Source organism: Seriola lalandi, unplaced genomic scaffold, assembly GCF_002814215.2.
Source record: "Seriola lalandi dorsalis isolate HSWRI2012SDOR001 ecotype SW California unplaced genomic scaffold, Sedor1 jcf7180002054554, whole genome shotgun sequence".
In the NCBI taxonomy this organism is placed as follows: Eukaryota; Metazoa; Chordata; class Actinopteri; order Carangiformes; family Carangidae; genus Seriola; species Seriola lalandi.
This window is the reverse complement of record NW_019525107.1, coordinates 605,752-627,309: the sequence shown is the minus strand read 5'-3', so window position 1 is coordinate 627,309 and position 21,558 is coordinate 605,752. Positions and strand designations below refer to the sequence as shown.

Sequence of the window (21,558 nt, the reverse complement as noted above, 5' to 3'; positions counted from 1 at the left end):
CTTCAAGATGATCATACAGTTGAATCAACTCCTCTGAAACAGTTTAAACAAAAACTGAACATTATAACCTCCATGAAGGGAGGATTTATTGCAGGACTGTTGTATTAGACAGCATTAGTTTGATCTAAGACTAGACAGTATATTGTTTTTCATGAAGCTGTTATTAAGCTCAGATAATGAATTCACTATGTTACTGATCTTGATACCACATTTTGATTATGGTGAGACTTGTCATTATCAGGGTTTGGGCTCAGAGTCCATCCAATTGGAATCACAATATGCCCTTTAATTACACCTGAGCAAAGGGAGTACTTGCACTTAAACTTTATATATAAAGATAAGTACAAGAGAGTCATTTAGAGCAGGTAATTCGTGAACTTTGCTCAGTATAGCGGTACTTTTATTTAACTCAATGGAACTATGCACAGGCTTTATAAAACCTGTTCTTGAACAGACCCTGATCACCAGCTGTCGTCACATACAGAAGAATTGCCTCTATCCAATCAGCATTAGCCCTGTAGTACTCTAGCCAATCAGATCCCTCTACGCCATTGTAGCGATCCGGCGCATCGTCCAATGAACAATACTGCTACTTGCAGGCCTGAATCCCTCTTCAACCTTCTGCTTTCTGGAGGGGCACCTTCAACCAGCTCCGCGGTGCACTGGCAGCGGCGTCCCTAGTTGTGAAGAATAAGTGGAAATAACACTTTTACACAGATACAATGTCCTTCCTAACGGTCAGCAGGCTAGCGCCTAAACTCCTCAATTCAAAGGTAAGAGGACGAAAAACTACCTCGATGCCGTCTTTGTCAGTCAAAGCTGTGGCCGTTACTTTGGAAGCTAACGGCTAACGACGGAATGGTAGGCTAGTTAACGTTAGCCAGCTTAGCCCTGTGAACCACATTGTGAAATGCAGTTGGCCAGGTGCGCGGCTAATAACTGATAAAATAGTTTAAATTGTTTTAATAGTCGTCTTTTCTCCTTGCTATGATATAAAATGATGATATTGAGTTGTACTGTTTGTGAACTTCAGTTTTGTTAGCTAACGTACCACTGATCTTTTTGCTGGCCTGGTATTGTCACAGCCTGGACCATGTTTCTTTAATCAGCAGTTACTAGACCGTGTTAACTTTTCCCTTTCTTTCTAAATAGTAAGGTATAAATGTTTTAGACCCGTTACATACACTGTAATTGCTTTTAAATTCACCTTCAACTTTGTGTTTTCTCCCAACCCCTGTTGACCTTCACGTTAAGATTTCATCAAGTTATCTAATGTCACATCATTTAATGACGTCCAAAATTTCCTATATTTTATCTTAATCTTAAACGGCAATTCAACACTTGAGATTTAACACCGTACATTCAATTGTTTTAGTGGGGAATCAGGCATCTAACATCAGTTTAAAATACCTAATGTCTTTTGGCAGATCTTTCCATTTTAGGCTTGTGATTATAGAATGGTAATTGCTTTAATAGTTAACTTATAAGTATGCTTGGCTGCCCATCAGTGATAAAGTAACCTTCCACTGACTGTAACCTACTGTCTTACTCCACTGACCTCTCTGCCTAGACTACATACACTTAATGAGCCTCATATCAGCTTCTGTTACCCACTGTCTAAGTATTTTTTTCTTGTTCCTTTCCTGTTGCAAGTAATCTGTGATTGGGGAGGTGTCCTTCCTTGAACTCTGTACAAACCAAGGGGTTTTGTGCCCCTGTTATCGGTCTTGTAATTATGTGCAGCTAACCTATGTCACACTCACCCTTTCTCTCTTATCAGTTGTAATCTTTGCTCAGGAGATTTATTAGTAAGCTGTTTTTTTTTGTTCTTACATAACATTCTTTGACCATAAAATGTTTTGTCCCTGAGCTATTTCTCAAAATCATGTGATTTGCATGTTGAGAGCAAGGACAGTATAAATGTGGATGTCTCATGGTGTTCAGATAATATCAGTTTTTTGGGGAGAAATTTGATTTTATTATCTGTGTTGAAATAGTTAAATATCAAAATTTGATTCGTAGAAGTGCAGTGTGGGGTGTGGAAATGTGGATTCAATAAATGCTCATTACAAGATTTTCACGTTTTTCCATATAGCAGTTGTGTGTCATTAACAGACACAAAACAAATGTGAGTTGGCCTTCAACAGTATTTCTTCTTCCAGCCAGGTCCTGTGGTTAGATTTGTTGATTTAAGAGAATGTTAAGCCATTTATACATCAAGAATTTGACATGTTTCTTTTAAACGCAGCCTGCTGTTTGACTCCTTTACCCTTCTCCGCACTGTATTTGAACTAACCTCTCTCCCAGGCCGATGGAAGTTGGGAGTGACTGAGTGAAACTGGCGCTCTATATTTAAGACCCTGAGCTGTTACGTAATCTCTCAGCTGTGTAGAGTGTGTTTGTGTGGTGACGCAGGATCCTACCTTTTGTTTCTGTGAGCCTTGTTGGGCGTTTATCCACTCCCACCAGTTGCGGTTATGGGGAGGGGGATCCCACTTGGAGCAGAGCCAGCTGTCACCTGTCCCCGAGACTCCTCCCTCACCCATTGATGATTTTAATAAGCTGGCAGAGGAGTCCTGTTACTGTTGTGAGCAGCAGCAGGCTTGACTTCTCACTACTGTCACTGAGCTTCCAACAAGATTAGTCTCCTCCAAACACTTTCATAACCAGGGCCAGTGGCTTTTAATCTCTCTTACATCCTCTCATCTTGTCCCAGTTCTGGCACCAGTATAAGGATTAAAAAGCAGTATAAGGCTTAAAAATCATTAATTATATAGAAATGTTTGGTTTCTCAGTGTGTAATGGTGGATTTTTTTGTCGACATCACATAGTTCTCTTGGTGAAATACCTGCTAACCTTTTCATGAATGTCAAGCTAGAAAGGAAGAATTGTAAATCACCTGTATATTTCCAGTCAGTCTACAACAAATAATTATTTCCAGTATCCATTAATCTGTTGAGTATTTTCTCGATTAAGCAGCAAAACACTGCGAAGAATGAGTGTCACAATTCATTGGAGCTCAAGTTGACTTCATCAAATGTCTTGTCTGACCAAGAGTTGAAAACCATCAATTATTCAGTTTAGTATAATGTAAGACCAGGAAAAGCAGCAAATCAAGCAACAAGATTAAGAATTTTCAAAATAGATGCTGATTAATTCATTTAACAAACTAATTGACTAATCAATGCTCCTAATTTTCAGATTGTTTGGGACTTGTCTCAGTCATGCAAAAATTACCATGAAAAATGCACTTTATTTACCTTGGTTTTATTTTTTTGCAATTAACTTCACAGTATGTCAATACAAGGTGTTTATTTCCATTTAAAGCCTCTTCAATCAGCATATACATTCACATTAGAAACTATTGGTCCTTTCCTTTAACGTCTTGACATGAAGGAGTTAAGCAGCAGACAACCTTTCTGAATATCACATATTTCATCACCTTGCATGACACAAATAAGCTGTGACTGGTTGGGCTGACTCACTCTGGATTGGAAGCTAGGAAGCCTTTTATGGAAGACTGTTTTACCAAGGGCTAGATCCAAAGAAGAAGTCTATTCGTAGCTGTGTCTTACAATAGTAAATGTTTATATTATAGTTAAAAGAAATTGGGACTTGCATCAGAATTATGGAAAACTGGAAGCCACATGAGCACATTAATCAATCATACATATTGACGTAAACTGGTACTATGATTGTGTGGCATGTTTATTTTTTTATTGACACACCCTATACTTTCTGGTAGAAGTGGAAAAATATTTTTATGACTAACAACATGTTCACTTCATTTGCAGTCTGTTACAAGCCTTCAGTTTGTGAATGACATTTTTTAGTTGGGTAATCACTATGCCTCTGCTGATGCTAGTAGTTACTTGTTGCAGCTGTTTGTACTGATCTACCCAACCACCTCCCCTCAGCTTATTTTAAATTTAAATTATGGTTGTAAGTAACCACCAGGCAACTCAGTACAACAGGGATAAAATGGAGACAAATTGAAAACCTTTTTTGAGATGATGCCCAGAAGAATTGAGGCTATGCAGAGGGGAGGAATAAAGTGCTTGGCAATAAATGGAAGGAAGGCTTAACAATTAACATCCTTAGTTAATTGCTTGAATTAACAGCAGTTATGTATTGCAGGATAAATGGTCAGTCTCAGCTCAATGCAAAATAGTCAGAAAGAACCTGTAAATTTCTCACTACTCCGAAACTACTTAAGGGCGATTGTCTACATGAGTTTATTAAATTCATAGCTGCTTTGAACTAGAGAACCAATAAACAAACAGTGCTGAAGTCTGCCATGTTAACAAGGGTGGAAGGTCATTTCAGTCAGACTAATAGGAAGTCACAACAGTATTGTGTTATTGTGCAAAATAGTTTGAGCTGCTGCAAAATTGTCTCAGTAGCTTTTATAGTCTAGAAATGCCGCTGTGACCATACATTTTTTATTAGAGTTCATCATGTCATGTCACATCATACTAATACTCAAAATTTTATTATTTCTTTTTCTGTTCCACAGAATGCCACCTACTTCCTTGTGGCTGCCAGAAATGCCAGCGCATCAACAACAGTAAGTACGCTGAGTTAAACTCCAAGTTTGTCTGCTTGCTTCAATTTTTTCCAGATTTGTATTTTGTAGTGTAAGTGGATAAGTAAAAAAAAAAGCACTGTGTTCTCTTGAGTACTAAAAAAAACTGTGTTGTCAAGCTACGCATCAATTTTTTCTCTCTGAAATGTTCACATAAAGTCTATCTAATTAAACCCAGTTCACATAAGAGGAATGTTTTTTATATTAAATATATCAAATGTTTGATCCAGGGCATCACTGATTAAATGTTGATTTGACAGAATCTGAAGGATGTTCTGGCTGACCTCATCCCTAAAGAACAGACCAGGATCAAGAACTTCAAACAACAATATGGCAAAACCAACATAGGACAGATTAATGTTGACATGGTGAGTAACTCTTGAGATGTGTTAAAAGACCAGAGTAAAATGAGAACTACAGACGAGTTAGAAACCAAGTCAGATTCTTGTTATCCACTATATTAATTTAGAAATGAGCATGTGGGCCGTCAGCCATTATGCAGATTAGACATGACATGATGGCCTCACCTAATCCGTCTAGGCCTGCCCAGCAGTATTTACTGTGTCAGGTATCACTGTTTGTCATCTCCCTCAGAGGTCACAATATGAACTGCTTCCTGCCAAAAGAGACATTTTAGCTGAGTCACTCATACCTCTGCTGCACACTGCCAATTTCAGACTCACACAACTGCATATACACACACATACACACCAATGCAACAATTTCTGTTTATCTCTCACTTTACCTATGACCTCTGACTGGTAGCCATGGGGATTTTAGAAACATTTGTTGGGTCACTGGGTCTGTTTCACTGTCAAACAACAAGTAAGCATTCAGCCGTTGCCTGTCCTTGTCATGTAAATGTATTTATCAGTATTCAAATGCATTCTCTTATTTCAATGCATGGTATTACAGACATAAAGTTTAATGTGATTTTTGGTTAATTCTTCCAGGCTTTGTAAAATACTTGATAACAACTATTGAGCCTCAGAAATATTATATTAACAATCAGTAGATTTTCACTTTGAAGATCCAGTGCTGAATAACTGTAGTTGGTGTTAACAAACCAGTTTTCAGTCTGTAATGTCATCGTGTGGTTTGTGTCTTTTCATCCACAGGTCTATGGAGGTATGAGAGGGATGAAGGGTCTGGTGTATGAGACCTCTGTTTTGGATCCTGAGGAGGTCAGTATTAGAGCTAGGCCACAATATCTGCCTGGCAGAGACATCACCTAATGTTAGTTTATTGCAGATTTGTTGATAAGGATGTGTGTGTATCGACAGATCAGTAACAAGATATTGCAGGACAAAAATGGCAAAATGAGTTTGAGGTCATTCAGAAACAATGTCACCATTACATATAGTGTCTACCAATGACTTCTGAGAAGTTGATTTTTCAACCATAAAATGTGCCACTTTTCTTAATACATACAGTTCTTAAGAAAATTGAATGGATGCATATCAGATTGTTGTCTAAGTTCTGTGGAATGCCAAACCCTATTGGCTGATTATTGTTACTGTATTACTTAAACGGCAGATGTCTGTATAAGCCTCATTCTGTATCAGACATTCGAACAGTGGCTATAATTTGAGCTCTCCTGGTCCTTTGGAGACCATCCCGTCTCATAGGCACTTACCTTGATTGCTTTCTTACTGAAACTGAGAGCTTTCAGTAGCATAATGGATTTGTTTTCATATATCTTGTTAGCAGGCCCCCACAGGGACTGTGATACTTAATCATCCAAATTCATTGGTAGAACTAAAACTCATGTTGGCAGTTCACCAACACTCACTTGATGGTGCCTTTCAGGAGAATTTGGCTGTCTTTTTTAATCACAACCAATATTTAGTCTTTTCCTCTCTCCCCCCATTGATAAACAGGGTATCCGTTTTCGGGGCTACAGCATTCCAGAGTGTCAGAAGTTGCTGCCTAAAGCTCCAGGAGGTGAGGAGCCGCTGCCCGAGGGCCTCTTCTGGCTGCTGGTCACAGGGCAGGTGCCCACTGAGGAGCAGGTGAGTGGGAGAGGAGCACTAGAGCTATTTGTTGTACTTTAAAGTTATAATAAGGGATGACTGTGCAGCTGTTCATGTTTTCTATCCATCTGTCAGTGCTGCTATCTCAGACACCATCAGACTTTTACAGAATTTCCCCACAATGTCAGCATTATCAAAATGGAATATTCCTGCAGAATAACAGATGAAGTTGACTTTTGTCATAGATTAGTTTATGGTCTAAGTAATATGTGAGGCACCACATGATTTGTCAGATTGATATAAACATGGGAAAGTGCATCACAAGATGTTTTACAGCATAAGCACTGCAAATGGCTATATATGACTCCAGAAAACTTGTTTCTTTTTAAACTAGATTGTTTTATGACTGTGAAACAAGATGCAGTCTTTACCTTTTTGATTAGGCATTTTATTGCTGCCAAGTATCTCCTGGAAGAGTGATGTAAGGACAACCTAAGTGATAAGCCTTCACCTTTCTAGCTGACAACAACTTTTCACTGAAAGAATAGCTTTCACATATTTACCCTTTTTTAAAATCTGATATTAAGCATTTTAATGCATCTGCTATTGATTCATAAGTCAACTAAAGAGGATAACTTTTCCTCCTTAACAAAACATTTGTTACACTTGTACAAAGACCAGCTAAGACCCTTTCTTTGCCATAATGATTGTATATAATATTTGGCAGGAAAGCAAAGTTACTACACTAACTGTGTACATGTGTCTGTAGCACTTGTAAATGCCTTGTAAAGTTGATGCAGGTCACTCGCTTATGATATGAGCTTCTCTTCCTCCAGGTGAACTGGGTGTCCAAAGAGTGGGCAAAGAGGGCAGCACTTCCCTCTCACGTTGTCACCATGTTGGATAATTTCCCCACAAACCTGCACCCCATGTCTCAGTTCAGTGCTGCCATCACAGCTCTGAACAGTGAGAGCAGCTTTGCACGGGCTTACTCTGAGGGTGTCCACAAGACCAAGTACTGGGAGGTGAGTTAACATGTATTTCATCTAATCTTAAATCATACTTGTAGCTTGGCACCATGGATAGAAATACTGGTCTGTGGATTCAGAATTAAATATCTTCACACAACTGGATTGCAATTGAATTTGGTACAGGCATTGTCCTCAGATAAAAAAATCAATTTTACATCAATCCAACTTTTTTTGTTGTTGTATAGCTTTACAGTCTCACAGAACTGCTAGAATGGCTGTAGACTTCTGGTCTGGTTTCCTGTACTCTTTCCTAATCCTCTTACATTGCCTCTCTTAGTTTGTCTATGAAGACTCCATGGATTTGATTGCCAAGCTGCCCTGCATTGCTGCCAAGATCTATCGCAACCTGTATCGCGAAGGCAGCAGCATCGGAGCCATCGACTCCAACCTGGACTGGTCCCACAACTTCACCAACATGCTGGGCTACAGTGATACCCAGTTCACTGAGCTAATGAGGCTCTACCTCACCATTCACAGGTGCTACTTGAAAAGCCTCTAATAGATTATCAACTAGCTTTATTTTTTTAAATGAGTCTTAGCATTTTATGAGGATTTCTGCTCCATCTCTGTTTCTGTTCACACTTTAATCAGAGTCATGCATTTTTGATATAAGTTATACATTTAGCTTTGATGCAAGTGTTTGAAAAACTACATGTTCTGCAAACATATGAATCAGTTTTCTTTGTGCAAGGACTAAAATTATGATTTTATTCATGGATTTTCATGCCGAAAAGAATCCCAGGGATAATATGTTAAAGTGAGAACACATAGTTGTAAGATGTTAAAACACAAGATTTATAATGGCATATGATATCCAGGATTTCACAAGGAAAAAGAACAAAAGTGTTTGGAAATATTATTATATTTTCTCTGGAATAATGGCCCAATAGCATTGGTCACCAGTTTAGCCATGCAGTCCCCACATATACATGTATTTAACATTTAGACTGCACATGAAGAAGTGCACAAAGGGTAGATCAGTCACTCTTCATATTTAAGTTAGTGGCTTGATGGCAGTGTCCAATAAAAACTGAGTTTTGCAATGCAATGGATGCCATAATCCCTGAGTCAACATGATTTTTATTTATTTATTTATTTATTTTTTAATGTTACAGTGATCATGAAGGAGGCAATGTCAGTGCCCACACCAGCCACTTGGTGGGTAGTGCCCTGTCTGACCCCTACCTGTCCTTCAGTGCCGCGATGAATGGTCTGGCTGGTCCTCTGCATGGCCTGGCCAATCAGGTTTGTACCAAGCAAATCACCATTTTCACTGTGTTTTCACATGTAGAAAAGCCAGTTTTTCTGGCTTCAGAGGTTGCTGTAAAGCAATGGTTTTTGGCATTTCTTGGGAGACATTTAGACATGTCACCGTAGGAAAAACACAAATGCTATTATTATGGCTGAATTCCACTTAGCAGCTACAGTTTCAGGGACCTGCTATTGTGTATGCTAAGTCAGAGTCACACTATCATGGCTTACTGGGAGACTTGAATAGATCTGAGCCATCGTTAATGTTATAAGTAACACCTGTGCTTTTCTCATTATAACAAGTTCAAATTTCTGCTGTAAAAAGAAAAAAGACCTAATGGAAGAATAGCATGTTAACTCTTGTCATATATGACGACAGTTCAGAATGGAGGTTTTTTTCCCTGACAAATGAACAGCACTGAGGGCAAGAATTATGACCCTAAGGCTGTCTGATACAGGCTGTCTCAGTGTCGGATTATAACATTTATTCTGGAGTTAGATGACTGTTAATCTCCAGATTAGCTGTGAAAGTTCCCTATACCACCTTCAGTAAATGAACAACAGCACCCAAGAGTTAATAAGTGTTCAAGATGACAGTTTTAATTGTTAATTGGCTCACATACTGATGATTTTGACATATTGAGAGAGTTTTATAGTAAAATGACAAAGGGCTTTTTTTAAATTAAAAAAAAAAAAAAATCCCAGAACATATACAGAGGAAATTGATTGTGTGAAATGGGATTTGCTTGTTTCTGCTGCTGCAGTATTATTACTGAAAAGCCACACAAGCTCAGATAATATCCAGGTAAAGTGCCATAATCATGTACTTTGTGCTACTTAGAATGAATGACAATTGTGTATAATGACTATAAAGCTTTTCCAAATCTAGGTAATAACTCATCAATGTGCAATGTGTCTTCTGCATCTCACAGGAGGTGCTGGTGTGGCTGACTGCCCTGCAGAAGGAATTGGGAGGAGAGGTGTCTGATGAGAGGATGAGGGATTACATCTGGAACACACTTAAGTCTGGAAGGGTAAAGGCGCATCACTTCTTCAATCAGTTGTACTTACTGGAATTCATTTTTGCGTTTTCATGAAAAACCATACTCTTATGGTGTGTAAACCTGGATGTCAGGGGCCATATGCCATGCCATTATTTTCTTTTAGGATGGCCTAATGCTGCAATCAAGCCATCAAGACAGTTGTATGATTATAAAATCGTCATGTGAGGACTACAGTGCATTGACATTATAACACCACATCCATTAATCTTGGGTTTGTTAGATTGAATGATGGTATTTAGCTAATGTGACACATCCTAATTTGTTTGGCTTTCAGGCACTTCCATATTGTTAAGTGCCAAGTCAGATATATTGGAGATTTCCCAGGAGTAATTATGACTTGGATGTTGACTTGAATGTTATTTACAATTCAGAAACTCATAATTACATTAACTCTCATGACATAAACATTGAATTATTCCTCAATTCAGAAAGCATTTAAAAAGAAATTAAGGGTGATTGGGTTTTAATGGTTCAAAAGTTCAGGAGAATTTTCCCTCTCTCTTGGTTGTAGGTGGTGCCAGGCTATGGCCACGCTGTCCTGAGGAAGACTGACCCACGTTACACCTGCCAGCGTGAATTTGCCCTGAAGCATCTTCCCAATGACCCCATGTTCAAGTTGGTTGCCCAGCTTTACAAGATTGTGCCCAATGTGCTCCTGGAGCAGGGTAAGGCCAAGAACCCCTGGCCCAATGTGGACGCTCACAGTGGCGTGCTGCTTCAGGTAAGAGGCATGTGATGGCTTTTAATCATGTATTTGTCATGCTACGGTCAACAGATGCTGATGTGCCCATCTCTTTTTTCCCTGTCTGCAGTATTATGGAATGACTGAGATGAATTACTACACTGTGCTCTTCGGTGTGTCCCGAGCCCTCGGTGTGCTGGCTCAGCTGGTGTGGAGTAGAGCTTTGGGCTTCCCATTGGAGCGCCCCAAGTCCATGAGCACAGATGGACTGATGACACTGGTGGGAGCTAAGTCAGGCTGAAGAACCACCTGAAAGGAGCTAGGGGTTAGTGTGAAGGGTGGGAGGAGATGGAAATATCAAAAGGCAGACACAAGTTGACCCCCTGTCATTTCCAACCCCAGGGATTCAATGGGATTCAAAGAGACAGTACGCTTTTAATGTCATTTCGCAAAAGAAGGGCCTTTTAAATTGTCACACATTAGTGTTTTAGTGTCTTTAGGTAACCACTGACAAGTTTTCCCAGCACGTCTCCATATTTGGAGCATGTGAGGTGAAAACTTAAGACACACATAAATGCAACCCATAGTAGGCTCAAACTATGTACTATTATAAGTCTGCTAGCATCGCTAAGATTTTCCCCTGTGCAGTGCCTGCGTGTTTGTCATTGAGCACTGGGTCTGAACTATGAATAGGCAGTGGCATTCAAAGGGAATTGTGGGAGTGAATTACACTTCCTTTTGTATTTATTCAAAGATCTAAAGTTAAATACCTGACTCAACCTTTGCTGCTTTTGGCTAATGCAGTGATTTGTTTTAGAGGACATCCCCAAGCAAAATAACTTTTTTCCTAATTAAGGCTCTATTTAGTTTTTTTTCTATGCAATGTTCCCAGATGTCATCCCACCCAGTCTATCAACGCATTTCACTCCCATTTATGAACACTCCAGTTTAGAAAAAGAAGGTCCTCACTATAAAAATTAACAAAGCTGTTCAAGATAAACATTCAAAAGCATGAAACTCAGTTAAAAGATACTGCCCCTTTAAATCTTTGGTGTCCCCTTTTTCTCCAAGTTGTAGTTGTTTTTTTTTTTAATGATGACCTGTATTACCTCTATGATCAAAATAACTGTCTTGTCTATTTTCATTAACATGCTTTCCTATTTGTAATGGGCCTCTGCTCAAATGGTCTTATGAATGGTCAAGAATCAAGTATAATGTACAGTAACTAATAATAAAGATTTGAGCAAAGGGTGTTGTAATTGGCAGCCTGTAGTAAATCCTTAAGAGCAAGCTTGAATGAAAGGTGGGAGAGGGGGACTTTGTTAAAGTCCTGTCTTATATGAGTGTATGTTTGTTACTTTATCCATCCCCACAGGAGAGCGCTTTAAACATCAACTACTCCAAAATGAGCACTTGCTTGATTGGATTTCCTAATTTGTAGCAGTAGACACCCCCCTAGGTTGATTGTGTTCCTTTTACAGAGGGTTTTTTTTTTTTGGTGTTGAATATGTATAAAACTATAATCTTTGGGTTCTCATTTTGTGGTTTTATTTATACTTTGTGTACATAGGTATATATATGTAAAGCTTGAATGTATGAGCTCGATCACTTGCTTGTAATAACCACAATGATTACCATAGTTTACCCACAATGTAGTAGTGTCCAGTCTCACTGTAATGTTCAGTCTCGCTGGTCACTGAAATGTTAACAACGAACAAAAAGAAACTGCAGCTATCTTGTATATACATGATTTCTTGCCTAGCTCTGTGGGCTTAGCCGGTGCTGTTTTTCAGGTGTTTCACTTGAATATTTCAAGCTTGCTCTTAAGCTCTGGGTTTGTCAACACTCCATTTTTGTGTAGTTTTAAGTTCTTGCATTTTTTTTTCCAAACTACTCTTGCTGTGTTAGTCAGTAGCTCACTCAGATGTATGAATCTCTCTGCTCTGCTACCATCTTACTTCTGGCTTTATCAGGTGTGTTTTGTGTTTTATCGTACTGTTCTTCCATGTGGTGGGTTGTTCAACAGATGAGGTTATTTTGATCGTAGAGGAGCATAAAGGTTGTACATGATAACTGGGAGAATTCATTGCAGATGGATTCATCAGAGAAACACTTAGGGGGATGGGGCTGGATGGGTCAAATGGGCAAGAAAAGCTTGAAGCGCAAATACTGGAAAACCTAACAAAAAATGAAAAATAAAGGTTTTTATTAACACTTGTTTAGTCTAATTTTCTTCATTGTTTAGACTATTGCATAACGTAACGCAGGCCTTTTTTTGGTTTGACCAGCCACTACATCCATTAATGCCTGTGGGTGATCAAAGTTTAGTGATGATGTTACACCATTGGTCGGCCAAATGCTTAACTTTTCCCAATGTTTGATATGTATAATTGTAGTATTTTTAATTTTGAGTTGTCCCCATTAAAATTTGGATAATTGAACCATAATTGAATTGGTTATAATAAATGTTCCTTATTTCATTGAATGATTTACATTTTAGGAGGAAGTGCATCTCGGTCTCAACTTCACTCATGAAACGGTGACCACATGTATATTTTCTGTCGGTTGCCATGTTTTTTGTGTTGTCCTTGTTAGAGACAGTTTGTGGTTACTGAGACTATACATGGTCAGTATCTGCCCATGCTTTCTATCTCTGACATATTCTGCGAAATCATGATCGCTGTTTAGGGACAGATAACATTCTCATCTACTTTTTTTTTTTAGTTCTTAGTTTTACATTTCCTATAAACGTTTCAAATTAAAAGCCCTCTGGCGTTCAATGGAAAGAAACCCTTAACATGGGTTTTATTGCCGTGCTTCACTAAGCGTATCGTCTCATTTCCGGTTGCTGGAGTTTCCGTTGTTTACATGCTGTTCAGCTCTACTAGTTTTTTTTAAAGAGACGGCTTCTCTCTCTCCCTCCCACTCTTCAGCTCTGTTAGCTTTGTTGCTCGGTGCCACTTTAGCGATAATGGTACATTTAATAAATTAAAAATATTTGACGTAATGGAGGAGAGGCTCTGTCGCGAAGCCAGAACGGCAGGGTGAGAGTCATGGCTTTGGGCTGGGTGACTGCCCCTAAAAAGAGGCGTGCCCTTAAGCCCACCGTTCAAGTCACATTTATACCAACAAAGTGTTGAAAATAGCATGATTATATTGTTGAGTTCGTACATTTAGAAATGCCTATTATGCTTAATTCGCGTGTACATTATATGATAGGCACCAGGAGTTTATTTTTTGGTCTATATATCCCTGCTTCTGCTAAATTATTTTTTATCCCTCGTGGGAAATATACAACTGTAAGTAATGTAATTAATGATAGCTGAGGTCAGTTTAGCTGCTTTGGTTAAAGGGTTGTGGTGTTGTGCATGCCTGCTCACAGGGTCAACAGTATTGTCGTTATTAGTAACACCTGTGCTTTTCCTACTATGACAAGTCAAATTGTCTGCTGTGGAAAATGCATACTAGAACAATAACATGTTGTCTCATATGACATGACAGTTCAGGATGGATTTAGGGGGATGTCTTTGTTCGTTTGTTTTTTATTTTTCCTTTCCACCTGGTCGCACTTGTCAGCGCCGCAGGTGAACAGCACTGAGGGCAAAAATAATGATACAAAGGCTTTCTCATACAGGCTGCCAGAGTGTTAGATGAAAACTAACCTATTAAAGCTAACTAATTAAAACGTTTTCTGGGGTTGAATGTCTGTTCATTTCCACAGCTTGATTACCATTGCTTAGGGTCTCACTGTACAGGAAATAATTGCATCAAGTTTTTCTCAGAGCTGAATACACAACCACTGAAGAGTGAGGTCAGTGTCCCATCCATTCATACCTGTATGGCTTTTATGAGAATTCCTGTCATATCTGTAAAATAACCTAAAAAAATATTTGCTCTGTCAATGAGCACATTCTCACTCTGTAAACCTTGAGTTACTTGTCTTTTGTTGAGACACATAGCATCGGTTGGTTGAATTTTGTAAACAAGATTTTGAATGCAATACCCAGAGACAAAACTAGTACATCTTGAAATACAATTACCTTTCTGCACTGCTGTTGCAGAGCTTAAATTTGAATTTGTGATTCTTCAGTTCTTACCATTGTTGCAAGGTTATTCTGGTGAGGCCTGACTTCTACCTAATAAATGCAATTGACAGGATGAAGAAGGAAGTTGGTCCAAATACCCACCTCTCCTATGTGCCGTTATTAATAACTGGCCCACATACCATCACCCCACTCTGGTTTCTTGATGGTCAGCTGCCTTTTGGAGAGCAATGTCTAACCCCTGTCCCTTTAGCCATACCTCCTGTGTCTATGTGCACTTTGTGGCAACAAGGCCATGCAATAGCCCAGTTAAAAAAAACCCAGTTCAAACAGGCAGTACAAGCTTCATCTAAGGGCATTATGATACAACCATACAGTGAACTGCTGCTGCTGCAGGTTAGTTACACAAAGGAATCAGATTCTCCTGAGCAATATACAAATAGCTTAAAGAAACAGTGCATACAAAAAATAATTTATACCTGCTTTTTTATTTAAATAAAGCTTTAAAATACACCCACAGTATTTACAGGTACATTTTAGCTTGCAACATAAAAAGTGAAAGGACTGAAAAAATAATGGCAATATTTTCTATCATAATGTATCTACATCCATGTATACATTCCAAGCCACCACTGTTAGATCAGGGGTTGTTCATATACCTGCAATATGACCATCAATGTGGAAATATACTGCAGGGAAGGAAGGCTGAAGTGACAATACTCTTGCTCTTCTTACTATCTCTTAAAATAGTCTCCATTGTTTCCGATTTCTGAGTATTGGCACCTACAACAATAAACCTTGGCATTAAATTCAGTCAGTAGGCAGCATATCAAACATACATCTCTAGCAAAAAAAAAAAAGATCCAAAATCAAGCCTGATCACTGGATAGCATGACGATATGCTAAAATCTTAAATCTGACTTAATCTATTGTATATTTTATTGCTTAAAAATATAACACTTTAAAATGACATTTAAAAATCTTTTAATAAGTTGAACTTTTTTTCATGTAACAGTGATTCACAGGCCCATTGGATTTAACATTCTTCATGCATTGATACTTAAATATCCCTTCATTTCCAAATCACCTTTTTAAAAAGAGAAAATAAACACATCGACTTTGAAGCCGAAATCCAGCTTTGAAAATACCGAACCACAGTTCAGTTCTGTTGAGAGTATGATACTTGGAGCATGTGGACAAAATGAACTGCCTGTTATGAGGAAGGTCACACAATGAATGACTTCCTCCACTGACCTTTGGCAACCTGAATGTATCTAAAATATGGCAAATACGGTATTAATATCGATTAACTTTATGCGCACTTTACTGTGGAATAAAGCGATGGGCTACCTCGATATGAAATACAAATCCCAACAAATTGTAGTCACAATGACAATGCAACACTTGAAACGTGTATATTTGCCTCTTTGTTAGTTACATCCATGCATCATAATGAATATAAATAAAAGCTACACATCTCAAAAATAAGCATGAAACCCACAGACAATGATAATGTTTTATTCTACAGCCCACCAGCGTATTTTATATAAATGTACACGACAGGAGGATCATTCTCCTGATAACCTTCAGAACATGGACCACAAAACAGAAAGCAGAGATGGAAAACTTTTACAACATGTTACAAATTGTTTTAACTTTAGAAATCAATTGGATTATTGGAACTGTGACCTAATCACATTACTATCAATAAATCTCAAGTGGCATTTAATGTGATTTTCAGAAATAGCATCTAATCTAATCTTTAAGAATCTACAAACCAAAATATATATTTATCAAATATAAAGTTGTAGTTAACCCACATGATCTGTAACATTTTTGTTGTAATCCCATTTAAAGTATTTCACAGTACACTCCAACCTGTTCATTCAAGTGCTCTTGTTTGTGCCCCCATCACCTTTATTAATCACCTAATAGTTACTACTCGTGCTGGGCTGTAAAATAAGGCATTATTAAAATTGGCAGGCCAAGTCTAAATGTCCAAAAACACAATCCTCACAGCACAACAACAGCCAAGATAAATCTAAATCTCCCAAACCTCAAGGTTAATTGAGGACACAGCTAATTAATGAAGAAATGACATTTTTCCCCCTCGCAAAATGTTGCACTTCAGTGATATTGTCACAAGACACAGTGACAACACTCTCAACGTCCCACACATGGCACATTTGATTTGGATTCCAATAATATAATAAAAAATTGCATATAACCACTGATGAATAAATTAAAAATGAATGAATGAAGGATGAAATGAAATATCGTTTTGCACCAACTTCACAACTCTATGTGAAACAATATATTAAAAGTTCCATTTGAAATAAAAGTGGTAAAAGTAAAGGCAGAGTAATACAGTATAATCAGCTGATCAAAGTGCTGAAATTCAACTAAAGATTGGACACACTTTGACTTGATTAAGTGTCAGTGTGAAAAGTAACTTCGAGGTCACAGTGAACTATAAGACTTGAGCAGAAGTCTGGATCAAACGGCATCTGTGCCTTTTATTAAAAAAATAATAATAAAAGGGTGTTTTGTTCAGTGTCACTGTGCTGTTCATTTAAAATAATAGTCGACTCTACCATCGGTAGCATAATGTTGTAATGATTTACTGTTTTTATACATAAATACAGCTTGTAACTGCTATGGAGCAAGAGCAATGGTGGTGTCCCTCTGCTAAACAAGGATCCCTTCAGTGGAGGTAGACAGAAAGTGGAAAGACTTAACACAATGAGAAGAGGAATTATTAATAATAATAATGCTTACAAGAGTTGGATGTCTAACATCTTCAGCAGCCGCTATGATGTCTATGTAGCGGTGAGGGGGGGATTACGCAGCATCATGCAAGTTTGTGTGGATAAAGGAAACAAAGGTTGGTATAATTTAAGGCCAGATGAGGACATGAGGACATACAGCTGCCGAGATCACGTCTGATGCACCTCGTGAAACATTAACTCCCGTGGGATACGAGTCTCTGGGCCGTACAGCTTACAAGCCCGCCGCTCAAAAGCGGCGACATTTTGCTTTACAACCTCATCGAAGAACATGGTGGCTAACTGGGAGTGCAGCAAAGAGCGGAACTCAAAGGATATCTGTAGAAGATACAAAAATAATTAATTAATAAACTAACTTTTAGTTAATACCACAGTCATAAAATATGGCAGCAAGAGAGGGTGAATTTGATGTACAATACAATATATATAGGCTTATTTATTTTTTATCAAGGGCTAGATGAGAAGATCCAGACCACTCATGTCTGTATGATAAATGAAGCTACAACCCCCAGACAGTTAGCTTAGCTTAACATAAAGAGTGGAAACAGTGGGAAGGTTAGAGAACAGAGGACGTGTACAGAGCCAGGCTAATTGTTTCCCGGTACTTTCAGTCTTTATACTAAGCTAAGTGTCTTTTGCATGTAGCTTCATAGTTCCTGTACAAACACAAGGATGGTATAAATCCTCTCATTTAACTCTCAACAAGAAAACAAATAAATATTTCTTCCAAAATGCCAAACTATTCTTTTAATCAGGGTTAATGCAAAAGATGCATCAAAGGGGGCAGAGGGTCTGATACACACTTAATAAATCGAGAAGCAAGCTGGAGGCTACTTACAGAAAAGTCTACTGTGCAGGTGCGAGGGTAACCAGGAATGCCAGGACTAAAGCGCCATATTGTCTCCAGGTGATTGAACAGCTTTCCATCTGTACACACTGCCTAAAATCACCCAAAAGAGAAACTCTTATCAGAAACAAGAATTTTAAGGAGTGGGTGCTTTTCGACATCACAAACACTATTCACTTCAGTTGCTGACATTTAAACTGTTATTTATATTTCAGCAATATCAAATACAATCACCATCCATAAAATCAGATATATTGTCATTCACAGGACTGACAGATTCACTGTAGCTTCTGACACTTACTTTGACCAGATGAGGCCGGACACTAGTGATCATAGATGTGTATCTCTCCACCACAGGAGGGAATCCCACTTCAAGCTGGGCTTTGGAGTGGCCTGCTCTTTTCATGATGGTCTGGGACTTCTTACACCAGGGCACAAAGTGCTTGTAGTCGTCAACATTGGCCACCACTTCATACATTTCCTGCATAGAAAACCTAAGACAGCAAGTATTGCAAAGATAAGGAATTAAAAAGAAAACACTCAGATATACAGTTATTATTATCATACTGGAAAATTTACCCAAGTATCCTACGCTCGGAGTACTCCTTCCTTTTGTTGGTGAGGCTGATGAAGTTTCTGCTTTGGGGAACAGTTGTCATTGTGTCCCAGTCTTGAAGGCAAAGCACTCTGGGAGTTCTCGTCATCAAAATGCCACACGATGACAGGTGTCTAAAAAGTAAGAGAAAATGTCCTGAAGGCCACTTTCTGGAAAGAGGGAAACCTAACACAGGCACAACACACAACAAAAAAGGCCCACTACATTCCAGTTTCCAGCTACTAGTCAATGAGTGCACAAAGTACGCTGCATCAGGAGGTAACGGAAGGTCTCTGTGTTGTGAGTATGCTGGTAATTTCTGATTTGGTATTGTTATGTGAATAGCAAACAGCTATATATTGTAACACCGGCTCACTCTCGTTGCACCACTTAGCAATGTGTTTTCCGGTAGGTAACCAGTAGAATCTGGATGAATGTTTTATGACTATCTGACATGTTTGAATAGAAAAAAAAACTATGTTTTAAGTCAATATCATAATATTGCAGGATAGTTTTGAATGTGAAATGTAGTTTGATTTGTGGTTTCATTTTGTAGGTTTTTACTTCCTAAATTTTGGTAATCAGCATCAGTTAATTAGGATGGGAGCACTTTAATTTCCTTACATACATCATTGACAATACCACCGATATCATCATATGTCCAATTTAAATACATATAATATCATGAACTATATGATATGGCAGAACCTTAGCTGGCGATGAACTCAGCTGATATAATATTTGACAAACAATACTATATTTGTCCAACATTAATTAGTTATTCCTTGTGATATTAGATATTGGTATTGGTCCTTTCTTGAAGTGTGGGTGTCTAATGTATGCTCTTGCGCTAGTGGAGGATGGAGATTGTCACACCAATGAGAAAGGTAAAACATAAATATAACTACAGTTAAAACACTTTCAGTTCTTCGTTTAGGAATTTTCACCTAATCTTCCTGCAAATCACTCCAAGTTCTCAGATATTTCAGGATGTCTTGCACACACACAGCAAGTTTGTGATTTACCCACAGATTTTCAGTGATGTTCATGTCAGGGGACTGTGAGAATAGCTCATGATGGATTTGAGTTTTTTTTCTCTTTTGGTTCATTGTCCTGTTGTAGAGGCCTTTATTTTCACTTTCTTTTTATGAACTCACTAATCACAATAACCGTTTTCAGTTCAAAAAACCAAAGCAAAAGTGAATAACTTTTGAAGATGGGCTAATTTTTTTTTTAAATGTCTGTCTGCAGCAGGGAATGAATCTACTACTTTTCTTTCGAAAAACAAAGACTTATTTTCCCAGGGATGCAACAAACGTTTGCTTGCAACTGTACGTGTTGCAAGCAAGTGCGCAAGTGAGAGGTCACGAGCTCAATTTATATTTCTGTTTTTCTTATGTCAAGACTGTGATGATTCCCCATCAGAGCAAGACCTTTATGGTTTCAATACTTAATTGTTCAATACTGCGCCTGTACCAATTAGCGATAACCTTTACTGTGTCACCAGTACTGACCGATATTGATAACCTTTGTAAGATTCAGGTTGTCAGACCTGGCTATGGCTCCAGGATTAACCCAACTTGTCATCACAACTATATACTATTCGATGCAAAGGAGACACAGTGTCATTCACAGTGTGTTGTAATACTAGCCGTGTGTCATTACAATAATAAAATACTGCTTATACCTGATGTTTTGGCGAACGCATCCTCTTAGAACTGGTGTACGACACAAGCGAGGGGAGCCCACAGTGGCAATCTGAAGAAAGTCACTGAATGTCCGCACACCCATGGGTAACCGCCGGGCACTGGCCGTGGCTGCCATCAAACCAGCCACTCAGTTCAAGGAACAGCGATCCTGGGTCTGAGAAGCTGAGCCCGGGGTCTGCTCCAAGACCGGAGGCGGTGGTATTCAAGGTTCCAGTCCGAGTACCCTTGTGAAGTACGGGTTTCTAAAATCCCACGTAGCGTTAATTCTACGCTGCAAGAAAAACTAATAGACTGTCTTGGGTTAAAACCGCGTCTCCGGTGGCTTTCAGAGCTGTCAGCGTAGCTATCGTTAGCTGCGGTGCTCAACGGCTAATGTTAGCGAACATTAGCTAGCACGGTTTCATAACGAGCCCGAACAAACGCGACGCACAGCCGCGTCCCTCTATATTTTTAGCAATACTCATATCAATCCACGTTTCGAGCCCAAAACTTACAACAAAGTTAAGTTATTTAAGCTGGTTTTTGGTTTGTGTGTTGTCAAATATCGCCCAGCTGCCGACGACCTTCTGCTGCTAAATAAAACGCCGGTGGGACAAACTGTTCCTTTCTTCTATCAACTGCCCGTCGGTTAAACCCAACGCCTCTGTGGTGAAATGCTGCCTCCCACTGTGCTGGAGGTTCATGGCTGAATTTGTTTTTTAGTTATTATTGGTACTTTCTGCTTAATCCTGCTGACAAAAAGATAATCGACAAACAAACAGACACAGGTGAAAATATAACCTCTTTGCCAGAAGTAATAGTTGATATAGAGTGAACCTCGGTATTTGTACAGTTGTGCTGTATTGAAATAAAATAAAAACTCCGCTCATTGACAGCTACATTACTTGTATTGATAGTTGTTAATATTAATATTAATGCTTTTGAAATCCTCAACTTGACCTCGCAGACAATCGGTGCCCTTCATCCTCTTGTCTTTACGCGGTGTAACGGCA

At 38.7% G+C, this 21,558-nt stretch overlaps 2 protein-coding genes across 2 annotated transcripts; one reads left to right on the top strand and one right to left on the bottom strand.

The window, feature by feature from the left end:
- Positions 1-610: 610 nt before the first annotated feature.
- On the top strand, positions 611-12,803 carry cs (citrate synthase). The gene is made up of 11 exons (XM_023415548.2): positions 611-773; positions 4,517-4,567; positions 4,846-4,953; positions 5,704-5,769; positions 6,466-6,597; positions 7,395-7,583; positions 7,867-8,066; positions 8,705-8,834; positions 9,773-9,874; positions 10,416-10,625; positions 10,717-12,803. The coding sequence occupies exons 1-11, from the start codon at positions 723-725 to the stop codon at positions 10,885-10,887; spliced, it is 1,410 nt and encodes a 469-aa protein (XP_023271316.1). The 5' UTR covers positions 611-722; the 3' UTR covers positions 10,888-12,803.
- A 2,295-nt stretch (positions 12,804-15,098) lies between these two features.
- coq10a (coenzyme Q10A) lies at positions 15,099-21,177 on the bottom strand. Its single transcript, XM_023415657.2, has 5 exons — positions 20,545-21,177; positions 18,842-18,991; positions 18,564-18,756; positions 18,254-18,355; positions 15,099-17,733 (listed from the first exon to the last, which is right to left on the bottom strand). The coding sequence occupies exons 1-5, from the start codon at positions 20,679-20,681 to the stop codon at positions 17,566-17,568; spliced, it is 750 nt and encodes a 249-aa protein (XP_023271425.1). The 5' UTR covers positions 20,682-21,177; the 3' UTR covers positions 15,099-17,565.
- Between the last annotated feature and the right edge of the window lie 381 nt (positions 21,178-21,558).

What these genes read in the sequence shown, in the direction of transcription:
- coq10a (XM_023415657.2), bottom strand. Translation starts at nt 20,681, where the DNA reads ATGGCAGCCACGGCCAGTGCCCGGCGGTTACCCATGGGTGTGCGGACA. An exon ending in TGCGTTCGCCAAAACATCAG is followed by an intron (nt 18,992 to 20,544) that starts GTATAAGCAGTA and finishes CTTACTTTTTAG; the next exon opens with ACACCTGTCATCGTGTGGCA. An exon ending in TCCGAGCGTAGGATACTTGG is followed by an intron (nt 18,757 to 18,841) that starts GTAAATTTTCCA and finishes TTGCTGTCTTAG; the next exon opens with GTTTTCTATGCAGGAAATGT.
- cs (XM_023415548.2), top strand. Translation starts at nt 723, where the DNA reads ATGTCCTTCCTAACGGTCAGCAGGCTAGCGCCTAAACTCCTCAATTCA. An exon ending in GACAGATTAATGTTGACATG is followed by an intron (nt 4,954 to 5,703) that starts GTGAGTAACTCT and finishes TTTCATCCACAG; the next exon opens with GTCTATGGAGGTATGAGAGG. An exon ending in AGGTGCCCACTGAGGAGCAG is followed by an intron (nt 6,598 to 7,394) that starts GTGAGTGGGAGA and finishes CTCTTCCTCCAG; the next exon opens with GTGAACTGGGTGTCCAAAGA.